Below are 13515 nucleotides of genomic sequence, written 5' to 3'. Positions count from 1 at the left end.
TTTTAACACATCCAATCTTAATGAGAGCTCATGCTCTTATACACTGGAAAGTACTGTACTATAGAAAATATATATGGCTTAAATCATCCCAGTTAGGATGGAGACAAGGTACTATATTTAATGACATTTTTAGAAATAGAATCAAGTGTTGATCTTTTTTGCACAGGTGGAGAAGGGAAAAGAGCAATGCTCATATTTCTGGATGGGCTAAATCACTGAATAGTAATACCATTTACTGAGGCTGATAACAGCACAATTAAGGTGAAGTTAGAGTTTTGTAGAAGCAGGATTGGGGACTAAATTATAGAAATATTCTATTTGTAATATTTTTGCATGTGAAGGTAGTTACTCAGGAATTTGGTTATATGAATCTGAATTTGTCACAGTCTTGAGGACTAGTGATATTTATTTAGTAATCTTTATTATAAAGAAAGTTTTTAAAGCAATGGATGTGGATAAGATTATTTAGAAATATTAAATTAAATGAGAAATAACAGGAGCTAAAGCTGATGGTTAAGAATCACCAATATTTACTAAATAATCAGAGGAACAAACATCTTTAAAGGAAAACATGAAGATAAAATAGAAATAAAATATGAAATGTTCAATATCACAGGACTTATCTTTCTAGAGCTTACAAAAATGCATTTATAGAATTGCCTCACACAATGATGACAGTTACCGGGAAGCATTTGATCTTGCTATTGAGAGATGCTATGTATGTATGACTAAGGATGTCTTATAATTCTGAGAAACTCTATTCCGTTTTATTTTAATACAATATGGTCTGTCCTTGGAGTTCTCCAGGCAAGAATACTGTACTGGTTGCCATTCCCTTCTCTGGAGATCTTCCTGGTCCAGGGGTCAAACCTGGGTCTCCTGAATCGCAGGCAGATTCTTTACCATCTGAGCTACCAGGAAAGCCCTTTAAGAGTAGATTACATGATTGAATTCAAATATTGATGTAGAACTTGTTTCCCTATTTGTGGAATAGCTTTATGAATTTTTAGAAATTCATTTCCTTTGAATATCCTTGTTTTTCAGTACTGCATCAGATTATATCCAGTTGATCTTTGAATTTTGTAACTCTGCTGCTGCTGCTGCTAAGTCGCTTCAGTTGTGTCCGACTCTGTGTGACCCCATAGACGGCAGCCCACCAGGCTCCCCCATCCCTGGGATTCTCCAGGCAAGAACACTGGAGTGGGTTGCCATTTCCTTCTTCAATGCATGAAAGTGAAAAGTGAAAGTGAAGTCGCTGAGTCTTGTGCGACTCTTAGCGACCCCATGGACTGCGGCCCACCAGGCTCCTCCATCCATGGGATTTTCCAGGCAAGAGTGCTGGAGTGGGGTGCCATTGCCTTTGTACCTTTATTTTTTTTCAATGATAAATACTGTAGTACTACATGATCCCAGGTTGGTTAAATCAGAGAATGTGAAATTGCAAAAATGGAAGGTAACAATAAAGTTACATGTTATTTTTTATTGCAAGGAAAATTGGTACCACAACCCCCAAATTGTTCAAGGGTCAACTGCATAACATTTTATTCATGATTGCACAAACCTCAAATTTGAAATGTTTCAGGACAGTTTCCAACACAGAACACATCGAATAATGTGTATTTAATGAATAACACATAACATACATGAAACTATTAACAAGATTAGAGCACAAATTATATCTAGCCTAGGATGTCTTTATGACCATGAATCATTTTAATATTGATTTTTAACTTTATGAAATATACTGTATTAAGTTATGTCAGGTATATAAAAATAAATGACATATTTTGTCAGCACTAAAGAATTCATACTTTGTAAATATTTTGCTGAACTTTCATATCCATAAACAAGGTACACATCATAAAAGCATGGGTCAATATTTTACAAAGTGATTACATTTGTATAGCCAGTACATAAGTAAATAAACAGACATTATCAACACCCTGGGTGTCCCACTCATGCTGACTACCAGTATTCCACAAAGTAACAATTATCCTGACTTCTTAGGATCTAGAATAGTTTTTACTATTTTTAATTTTTATATAAATAGCCAATTTCTTTCTCTCAGCATCATTTGGTAATATATATACATGTTAGGACATGCAGTTGTAGATTGTTCATATGTACAGTATTTCACTACATACACTATTAGCCTACAATGTTTAAGGACACAGGAGAAAAGGATATTTACCCTGTATGAGGTCATTCACCATTACCTTGAGTATATATCTCAATTATGTCTTGAAGGGAGTTTTTAAAATTTGTTTGATGGAACTTTCCATTACTGTTTATGTGCTTTTTTCCATCAGAGGCTTGGACATAATACTGATATTTTTACCAATTTAAATCCAAGGGAGTCAAGGAGAAAATATCAGGGTGTTCTCATGGTAACATCAAATGGATAGAATACCTATGGGCAGGAATGAAAGTTTAAGATGGTTTAAACGTAAGATTAAGAGAAGGCAATGGCACCCCACTCCAGTACTCTTGCCTGGAAAATCCGATGGACGGAGGAGCCTGGTAGGCTGCAGTCCATGAGGTCGCTAAGTGTCGAACACGACTGAGCGACTTCACTTTCACTTTTCACTTTCAGGCATTGGAGAAGGAAATGGCAACCTACTCCAGTGTTCTTGCCTAGAGAATCTCAAAGATTGAAGGAGGGAGGAGAAGGGATGAGAATGAGAATGAGATGGTTGGACGGCATCACCGACTCAATGGACATGAGTTTGAGGAAACTCTGGGAGTTGGTGATGGACAGGGAGGCCTGGTGTGCTGCAGTCCATGGGGTTGCAGAGAGTCGGACATGACTGAGCAACTGAACTGACTGACTGAAGCAAAACTATTTAATGTCCACAGGAACATTAAAGTTTATATAGCTGACAAGACAGATCTTACTCCTTTCTGTATATTCTTTGTTTCTACTCTAATTTGTGTGTGTGTGTTTGTGTGTGTGTATTCCTTGTCTATATGTGTCTTCCACTTGGTTTAATCATACCACTTTCTGACTACTTCCCTGATATTTACCTTCTGTACCACCATAGGGTGTGATTATATATGTCCAGGGAGATATAATTTTCACTTAAATTATTATCAATCAAATAATATAGTATTATTTGATTATTATATAATACTATATTATATAATATAATTATAATACTATAATATAATACTATATTATTTGAAATATTATAGTATTTTTTCAATATAGTATTATTTGAAATAATATAGTATTATAGGAATAATATAGTATTATTCCTTCCTTCTTAGAAAAGCCAGAGAAGTAGCTTATTTTTACCCTTTAGCCATCAAATCTACCCTTTAGTACTCAAAGTAAACTTTCATTAGCTTTTAAACTGTTGCATATTTGTATACTGGATAAGAAAGGAAAATGTTTTGATTTTTTGCTCACCCATGGGATTCACAGAACAACTCGCCTCCATAAATGAATTCTACTTTCACTCCTCCTGCCATTCATTGCCATACCCTTTGAAAGTACTTACAAGTCTGTCATAATGACATAACCCCAGGGAAATAGCCTTTATTTCTGTCACTACTGCCACAGAGTGCCTCCTTCTGCTAACTTTGCTTCTCTTCAGGTTTACCATTCATACTCAACTGCTTCTTCCAATCATGTTTATTACACTATTTTTTCCCCTCTTTATATCAGCACCTAGATAATATCCTGACTTACTTACTGAAAATGTGGTCGTAATTAGTATTGCTGCCATGGAATCTTCAAATACTCAGAAGAGCGACTTTTCACTACAAAATACTTAAACACATGAATGCATAGATGCTTTGGAAATCTCCTATCAAATGTTATAAGCAAGCTGCATGAAGATGTAAAGAAAGATATAGGGAACCTTGAAAATGATTGGATTGTCATGTGCCTAATTTAACAATATTCCTAATTTTTTGTCTCTCTCATTTTTGATTGGCATTTTGACATATAGTTTAAAATTGTAACTGACTCAGCTGTAAATGAGAAATACTAACATATTTTATTCAGGTAGATGTTGTGAGTTTTAAAAATGTGTATTTGTATAATATGTGTGGAATATTATATGTTTGTGTGCAGTAAAACATAGATAAGGCATAGCTTTTATTTCTATTTTTCTTCCATTTTCTTTCACTACTTTTCTTTCTAGCTTAATCTCCCAGATGTTCCTTTGAAAACATTTTAAACTTATCATAAATCTTTTAAACACATTGAATTTTAGACAACTTACATGTAAAATGTGCTCTTCTTCAAAGGTGTTTTTTAAAAATATTAAGTGTAATTTTTGCAGAGTCTTACAAATAGTAGGAGCACCTCAATAATTGGTAGTTGATATTGCTATTTTCACTATTATCCTTACCTTATTTTATAATATTCATGACTAAATACTAATGAATGAATCCATTTAATTTTTAAAGTAATTTTTAATATTTTGTTATAAATTTTGATGAATCCACATGCTTTTTGAAATGTTATTATCCATCCTGTGTATTAAGCCTTGTGTTGCCATTCAATCAAGTGGAATTCATGTCCATAACTGTATTTAGTGGAGAAGGCAATGGCATCCCACTCCATTACTCTTGCCTGGAAAATCCCATGGATGGAGGAGCCTGGTAGGCTGCAGTCCATGGGGATGCTAAGTTGGAAATGACTGAGCAACTTCACTTTCACCTTTCGCTTTCATGCACTGGAGAAGGAAATGGCAACCCACTCCAGTGTTCTTGCCTGGAGAATCCCAGGGTCAGGGGAGCCTGGTGGACTGCCGTCTATGGGGTAGCACAGAGTCAGACACGACTGAATTGACTTAGCATAGCATAACTGTATTTAGAGATTGCAGAATTTTTAAATGGTCAAAATGAGGGTTGTCTGTTGGTGATGACTGTGATAATGAGAGAAGGTAGCTAATGAAGTATTCTTATACTACCTTTAGGTCGTCAAAGCTACAGAAAACTATCTGGTGGCCTATAGACTGTGTGAGTCTACAGTTCTGAAGACATATGCATTGTCCAGCAGGATGTCCCCTCCCAATGATACCCAGTTTCACCCCTCCTTCTTCTTGTTGCTGGGAATCCCAGGACTGGAAACACTCCACATCTGGATTGGCTTCCCCTTTTGTGCTGTGTACCTGACAGCACTGATAGGGAATTTCACTATCCTATTTGTGATCCAGGCTGAGAGCAGTCTACACCAGCCTATGTTCTACTTCCTGGCCATGTTGGCTACCATTGACTTGGGTCTCTCCACAGCTACCATCCCTAAGATGCTTGGGATCTTCTGGTTTTGTCTCAAGGAGATCCTCTTTGAAGCATGTATCTCCCAGATGTTTTTCATTCACAGCTTCACACTTATGGAGTCAGCAGTCCTCTTGGCAATGGCTTTTGACCGCTATGTAGCCATCTGCAACCCCCTCCAATATAGCAGCATCCTCACCAACAGGGTTGTTTCTGAGATTGGCCTTGCTGTTTTAGGGAGGGCATTTATTTTTGTGATTCCATTTGTATTTCTCATTTTGCGATTACCATTCTGTGGGAGTTATGTCATCCCTCATACATATTGTGAACACATGGGTCTTGCTCGCCTATCTTGTGCCAGTATCAAGATCAATATTATTTATGGCTTATGTGCAATTTGTAATCTAGTGTTTGACATCATAGCCATTGCCCTTTCTTATGTTCAGATACTCCGTGCTGTTTTTCGTCTTCCTTCCCATGAAGCCAGACTCAAGTCCCTTAGCACCTGTGGTTCTCACGTTTTTGTGATTCTTGCTTTCTATACACCAGCCCTCTTTTCCTTCATGACACATCGCTTTGGACAAAATGTTCCCCGCTATATCCATATACTCCTGGCCAATCTTTATGTCATAGTACCTCCAGTGCTCAACCCTGTCATATATGGAGTCAGAACTAAGCAGATCTATGACCATGTAAAGAAAATATTAAAACTGAAACAAAGAAAAAAGAATGACATCTAAATCTTATGAAGCTAAATATGCAATTTCATGAGATGTAGAAAAATAATTTTTTCATAAAAATTATGCTAAATATGCATCTATATTGGGTCTCTTTTGTAAATATTTAACTGCCATGAAATTAAAAGATGCTTGTTTCTTGGAAGAAAAGCTATGACCAATCTAGACAACATACCAAAAAGCAGAGAAGTTACTTTGCCTATAAAGGTCCATCTAGTCAAAGCTATGGTTTTTCCAGGAATCATGTATGGATGAGAGAGCTGGACTATAAAGAAAGCTGAGCACAGAAGAATTGATGCTTTTGAACTGTGGTGTTGGAGAGGACTCTTGAGAGTCCCTTGTACAGGGAGTCAATCCTAAAGGAAATCAGACCTGAATATTCACTGAAAGAACTGATGCTGAAGCTGAAGCTCCAATATTTTGGCCACCTGATGTGAAGAACTGACTCTTTGGAAAAGACCCTGATGCTGGGAAGATTGAGGGCAGGAGGAGAAGGGGATGACAGAGTATTAGATGGTTGGATGGCACCACTGACTCGATGAACATGCGTTTGAGTAAGCTCCAGGCATTGGTGATGGACAGGGAAGCCTGGCATGCTACAGTCCATGGGGTCACAAAGAGTTGGACACGACTGAGTGACTGAACTAAACTGAACTGAATTGCATTTAATTTCCATCAGCTCTTCAGACCACTTATCAGCATTCAGTGCTGCATATTCTTTGTCCCTTGTAGTTGCATCAAGTAGATTATATCATTTTTCTTTATTTTTCTCAATATCTGGTTAATATGTTTATGTCAGAAGTTTTTAATGTATCCATTTTTGGTGGGCCATTTGGTGTTTTACTGAGCTTCTTTCTTCTCTCAATATAATTATAATCACTTTGCGTGTCTATTTTCATAACTACCGGGAATAAAATGGTGACTGTGTCACTTTCTATGACTGTGGAACTTGTAGAGTTTAAAATTAGTCATAAAAACTCATTTAGTCATCCTTTTTCTTTCAGCCTTTTAATATCCTGATAATTGTTTCATTTTTCACACATGAAACAATTTATATTTAAACCAGTCTGGCAATTTTAGTATCTTAAGTATGCTACTATTTCAAGCACATTTGACACAATTACAGCTATTTGTTTTGTTAAATTATTATCTTATGTTTGCTATTATTACTTCAACCTGAACTATAAATCTTTCACAGCAAAACTTTTGCTCTCTGAATTATGTTTATTACTATCGTAAGTTTCATTTGCATTTATTTTGTAAATAACTTTAAAATTACTTTAGCCATTGCCCTACAAATGCCCAAATAACTTATCAAATCTTAATATAAATGAATAATCTTATCACTTTCTGTTTAGTAAATGATCTTAGAAAAAATTTAGTCCATGTATGTACTTTCTGACATATACTATTGTTGGTTTAAGTTACTTCTTATAAAATTTAAAACTCATATACATATAAGTAGGTAGGACAGTAAATTTCCATTTAAATGTTCCCAATATCTACTGTTTCTACTGGTATGTGTTCCTTCTTACATAAAGTTAGGCCTTCCTTTATGCAGTTCTGTTGGTGGTGAGTTTTTGTTTTTCTTTGCTAAAAATAATTTTACCCCACTTTATTTTTACGGCTATCTGGAGGATATCAAATTCTAAATTAACTCAGGCTATCCAGCTTTATGAAAGTACGCTTGAAAAATAAAAATTTTCTGTATTTAGCTTATACAATGTGATTTTTATATGTATGCATGTTATGATATTATATATGTACACATTGTGAATGATTACCAAAGTCAAGTAAATTAGCACATTCATCAATTTGTATTGATGTTGTTCAGTCGCTCAGTCATGTCCATCTCTTTGTGATCTCATGGACTGCAGCACTACAGGTTTCCCTGTCCTTCACTGTCTCCTGGAGTTTGCTCAAACTCATGTCCATTAAGTCTTTAATGCCATCCAACCACTTCATCCTCTGTTGCCCCTTCTCCTCCTGCCCTCAATATTTCCCAGCATCAGGGTCTTTTCCTATGATTCAGCTCTTCGCATCAGGTAGCCAAAGCATTGGAGCTTCAGCTTCAACATCAGTTCTTCCAATGAATATTCAGGGATGATTCCTTTAGGATTGACTGGTTTGATCTTCTTGAAGTCCAAGGGAGTCTTTACTAGCACCAGAGTTTGAAACATCAATTCTTCAGCACCTAGCCTTTTTCTTTATGTTCCAACTCTCACATCTGTACATGATTGTTGAAAAAACCATAGCTTTGATTATATGAATCTTTGTCAGCAAAGTGATGTCTCTGCTTTTTAATATGCTATCTAGATTAATCATAGCTTTTCTTCCAAGGAGCAAGTGTCTTTTCATTTCATGGTTGCAGTCACCATCCTAAGTGATTTTGGAGCCCAGGAAAATCAAGTCTCTTACTGTTTCCATTGTTTCCCCTTTTATTTGCCAAGAAATAATGGGAGTGGGTGCCATGATCTTCATTTTTCTGAATGTTGAGTTTTAAGCCAACTTTAAGCGTCTTTCACCTTCATCAAGAGGCTCTGTTTTTCCTCTTTCACTTTCTGCCATTAGGGTGGCGCTGATATCTGAGGTTGTTGATACTTCTCCCAGCAATCTTGATTCCAGCTTGAGCTTCATCCAGCCTGGCATTTCACGTGATGTACTCTGCATATAAGTTAAATAAGCAGGATGACAATAGACAGGCTTGATGAACTCCTTCATCAATTTTAAACTAGTTCATTGTTCCATGTCTAGTTCTAACTGTTGTTTCTTGACCTGCACACAGGTTTCTCTGGAGGCAGGTAAGGTGGTCTGGTATTCCCATCTCTTTAAGAATTTTCCACAGTTTGTTGTGATCTACATAATCAAAGACTTTAGTGTAGTCAATGAAGCAGAAATAGATGTTTTTCTGGAATTCTTTTGCTTTTTCTGTGATCCAGTGGGTGTTGGAAATTTGCTCTCTGATTCCTCTGCCTTTTCTAAATTTGGCTTCAACATCTACAAGTTCTCAGTTCAAGTACTGTTGAAGCCCGGCTTGGAGAATTTTGAGCATTACTTTGCTAGCATGTGAAATGAGATAAACTGTATAAGAAATATTTTAATGAGATGGATATGTATTTAATTTTAAATATACAGAATTTCTAGTATTTATAGAAGTGAATTTTTCATTTACTTGACTGCTTTCCTTTACTTATACTTCCTGTGTCTAATTACTCTACTAACCCAATTAGTCAACTACTCATTAAAACCAATAAGAAAAAAGTTGTTTGTACTTTGAGTGTAAATGAAATGGAGAACTAAATTAGGTTAGGAAGAGGTGGGTAAGGCAGAGAGAGAGAGCTATAGTAAGACATATTGAAAAAGGCTGAAGAAATTTTTTACACTCTTCGTGGCGTTCTCAAGGCAAGAAGAGGTTTGCCATTGCCTCAGCATTCAAAAAACTAAAATTATGGCATCTGGTCCCATTACTGCATGGCAAATAGATAGGGAAACACCAGAAACAGTGACAGACTTTATTTTGAGGGGCTCTAAAATCACTGCAGACGGTGACTGCAGTTATGAAATTAAGACACTTGCTCCTTGGAAGAAAAACTATGACCAACCTAGACAGCATATTAAAAAGCAGAGACATTATTCTGCCAACAAAGGTCCATCTAGTAAAAGCTGTTTTTTTTCCAGTAGTCATGTATGGATGTGAGAGTTGGACCATAAAGAAGACTGGGCGCCGAACTGTGTTGAACTGTGTTGAACTATGTTGTAGGTGGAGACTCTTGAGAGTCCCTTGTACAGGGAGGAGATCAAACCAATCAATCCTAAAAGAAATCAGTCCTGAATATTCTTTTTTTTTTTTTTCCCTGAATATTCTTTGCAAGGACTGATGTTGAAGCTGAAATTCCAATACTTTGGCCACCTGATATGAAGAACTGACTCATTGAAAGAGACCCTGATGCTGGAAAAGATTTAAGGTAAGAGAGAAGGAGACAACAGAGGATGAGATGGTTGGATGGCATCACCGACTCAATGGACGTGAGTTTGAGCAAGCCCCGGGAGTTGGTGATGGACAGGGAAGCCTGGTGTGCTGCAGTCCATGCGGTTGCAAAGAGTTGGACAAAACTCAGTGACTGAACTGAACTGACTGACAGAAATTTGGACGATAGAGGAAAAGAGTAAAGATGAGCATCAGAAGAAGGAAGAGGAGAAAGAAAAGAAGAAAGAGAATAAAGAGCGAGCTAGACTGGGGTAAAACAAAATCTTTTTTTTTTTTTTTCAAATTCTGACATTGGGGACAATGAAATTGTTTATAGCTTCCACAATTAATTCAAAACACCTCTTAAAATTTCATCCTGTATCTAGAAAAAATTTTGCTTTTCCAATCAGGAATTTTAGTTTCATAAAAAGAACCAGGAAGTGAAAATGATGTATAAAGGTTTTTTCAAACTTCTCAACCCAGAGTTTATGTCCCAATCATCATGATGCTGAAAGACTTCAGAAATATGTGACTCTGTGTTTAAATCAAGTACCTGACCTCAGAAAGATGAGTGATCAAACCTACTTACCATATGATTATTAGGGCAACTAGTTTAAAAAGAAATTGCAAGGTCAGTTGACCCAAGGATGAGCAGTATTTTTGCTCAGTCACTTCAGTCATGTCCAGCTGTTTGTGACCTATGTACTGTAGCCCACCAGGCTTCTCTGTCCATGGGGTTCTCCAGGCAAGATTACTGGAGTGGGTCTCTATGCTCTCCTTCAGGGGATCTTTCCAACCCAGGAATTGAACCCATATCTCTGATGTCTCCTGCATTGTAGGTAGGTTCTTTATGAACTTAGCCACCTGGGAATCCCATTAGCACAGCAAGACCCCCTAAACCTTGTTCTTTCATTAGCTCATGGTATCAGAATATGGAGAGGCAAGCCTACAGATCTGTCTCCTGACTACCTTCATAAGGTATGTAAACTGGTCTGTTATCAACTGCACATGCCTCCTGAATGCATGGTTCCTCCAGCGCTGTCAAGCCCCTTAAACTGCTGCTGTAAGCGACATATGCAGTAAGCAAGGGCACCAGTATAAAGACAAACACTAATTGAATAGTGTCGGAGCAGCATGTCACATACTCCCATCAAGTACAGGATATGAAGTGAAGAACAGCACCAGGAGAAATCATGTCCTACAGCAGGGCTGGTAGGCACTGTGAGTGGGTTGTGCAGTAGTGTCCTATGCACTAGCAGGAAGCCAAGAGAAGCACTCCATATCATGTTTCTACCAAGAAATGGGAAGAATGGGGTCTGAAAGGAAAATATTCTATCCCTAAATAAAAGCAGAGCATAGTTCATGGACTCTGAATGCACATTTATGGCATAAAAGAATTTCAATTCTCTGTTTTCATAAAACAAAAATCTCAAGTCTTCATGATTGAGATTCACATTAACTGGCAGTATTATTATTGAGCTTCAAATCCCAGCTAATAATCATAACCTTGTAGTTAAGTTAGTGTTTGGGAAACGGCATGCTCTTGCAGAATGTCAAAACTTTTGGGTATAAATAGTTGTGAGTATACTATCTTTCATCTTTGATTCCTTAACCCTTTGTTCTTAGAGTCTTTGTCTTCAGGTCTGGGTTAAGAATTTTAGAAGGTCCAAATACTAAAGTGATTAGGATGACAACCCCATATGTAATTTATTTTTTTTCTTTTATTTTTTTTAAATTTTATATTATTTTTAAACTTTACAATATTGTATTAGTTTTTCCAAATATCTAAATGAATCCTCCATAGGTATACATGTGTTCCCCATCCTGAACCCTCCTCCCACCTCCCTCCCCATACCATCCCTCTGGGTCCTCCCAGTGCACCAGCCCCAAGCATCTAGTATCATGCATCGAACCTGGACTGGCAACTCGTTTCACACATGATATTGTACATGTTTCAATGCCATTCTCCCAAATCTTCCCACCCTCTACCTCTCCCTCTCCCACAGAGTCCATAAGACTGTTCTATACATCAGTGTCTCTTTTGCTGTCTCGTACACAGGGTTATTGTTACCATCTTTCTAAATTCCATATACATGTGTTAGTATACTGTATTGGTGTTTTTCTTTCTGGCTTACTTCACTCTGCATAATAGGCTCCAGTTTCATCCACCTCATTAGAACTGATTCAAATGTATTCTTTTTAATGGCTGAGTAATACTCCATTGTGTATTATCCATTTCTTATCCATTCATCTGCTGATGGACATCTAGGTTGCTTCCATGTCCTGGCTATTATAAACAGTGCTGCGATGAACATTGGGGTACACGTGTCTCTTTCCCTTCTGGTTTCCTCAGTGTGTATGCCCAGCAGTGGGATTGCTGGATCATAAGGCAGTTCTATTTCCAGTTTTTTAAGGAATCTCCACACTGTTCTCCATAGTGGCTGTACTAGTTTGCATTCCCACCAGCAGTGTAAGGGGGTTCCCTTTTCTCCACACCCTCTCCAGAATTTATTGCTTGTAGACTTTTGATCGCAGCCATTCTGACTGGTGTGAAATGGTACCTCATAGTGGTTTTGATTTGCATTTCTCTGATAATGAGTGATGTTGAACATCTTTTCATGTGTTTGTTAGCCATCTGTATGTCTTCTTTGGAGAAATGTCTATTTAGTTCTTTGGCCCATTTTTTGATTGGGTCATTTATTTTTCTGGAGTTGAGCTGTAGGAGTTGCTTGTATATTTTTGAGATTATTTATTTGTCAGTTGCTTCATTTGCTATTATTTTCTCCTATTCTGAAGGCTGCCTTTTCACCTTGCTAATAGTTTCTTTTGATGTGCAGAAGCTTTTAAGGTTAATTAGGTCCCATTTCTTTATTTTTGCTTTTATTTCCAATATTCTGGGAGGTGGGTCATAGAAGATCCTGCTGTGATATATGTCAGAGAGTGTTTTGCCTATGTTCTCCTCTAGGAGTTTTATAGTTTCTGGTCTTATGTTTAGATCTTTAATCCATTTTGAGTTTATTTTTGTGTATGGTGTTAGAAAGTGTTCTAGTTTCATTCTTTTACAAGTGGTTGATCAGAATTCCCAGCACCACTTGTTAAAGAGATCATCTTTAATCCATTGTATATTCTTGCCTCCTTTGTCAAAGATAAGGTGTCCATATGTGCATGGATTTATCTCTGGGCTTTCTATTTTATTCCATTGATCTATATTTCTGTCTTTGTGCCAGTACCATACTGTCTTGATAACTGTGGCTTTGTGGTAGAGCCTGAAGTCAGGTAGGTTGATTCCTCCAGTTCCATTCTTCTTTCTCAAGATAGCTTTGGCTATTCGAGGTTTTTTGTATTTCCGTACAAATTGTGAAATTATTTGTTCTAGCTCTGTGAAGAATACCGTTGGTAGCTTGATAGGGATTGCATTGAATCTATAAATTGCTTTGGGTAGTATACTCATTTTCACTATATTGATTCTTCTGATCCATGAACATGGTATATTTCTCCATCTATTAGTGTCCTCTTTGATTTCTTTCACCAGTGTTTTATAGTTTTCTATATATAGGTCTTTAGTTTCTTTAGGTAGATATA

The 13515-nt window shown here is 37.0% G+C and overlaps 1 protein-coding gene across 1 annotated transcript; it reads left to right on the top strand.

Moving 5' to 3' along the window:
* The first annotated feature begins 5012 nt into the window (after window positions 1-5012).
* Window positions 5013-11016, top strand: LOC147358053 (olfactory receptor 52E2-like). The gene is made up of 3 exons (XM_086338171.1): window positions 5013-5921; window positions 8283-8349; window positions 10850-11016. Exons 1-3 carry the CDS (start codon window positions 5013-5015, stop codon window positions 11014-11016), a joined length of 1143 nt encoding a protein of 380 aa, XP_086194297.1.
* Window positions 11017-13515: the final 2499 nt, after the last annotated feature.

This window comes from Bos grunniens, chromosome 15, assembly GCF_055505025.1.
Source record: "Bos grunniens cultivar Pamir isolate PY7600 chromosome 15, Bosgru_T2T1.0, whole genome shotgun sequence".
Classification (NCBI taxonomy): domain Eukaryota; kingdom Metazoa; phylum Chordata; class Mammalia; order Artiodactyla; family Bovidae; genus Bos; species Bos grunniens.
The sequence above is the reverse complement of the archived record's forward strand: the minus strand, read 5'-3'. Positions and strand labels throughout refer to the sequence as shown.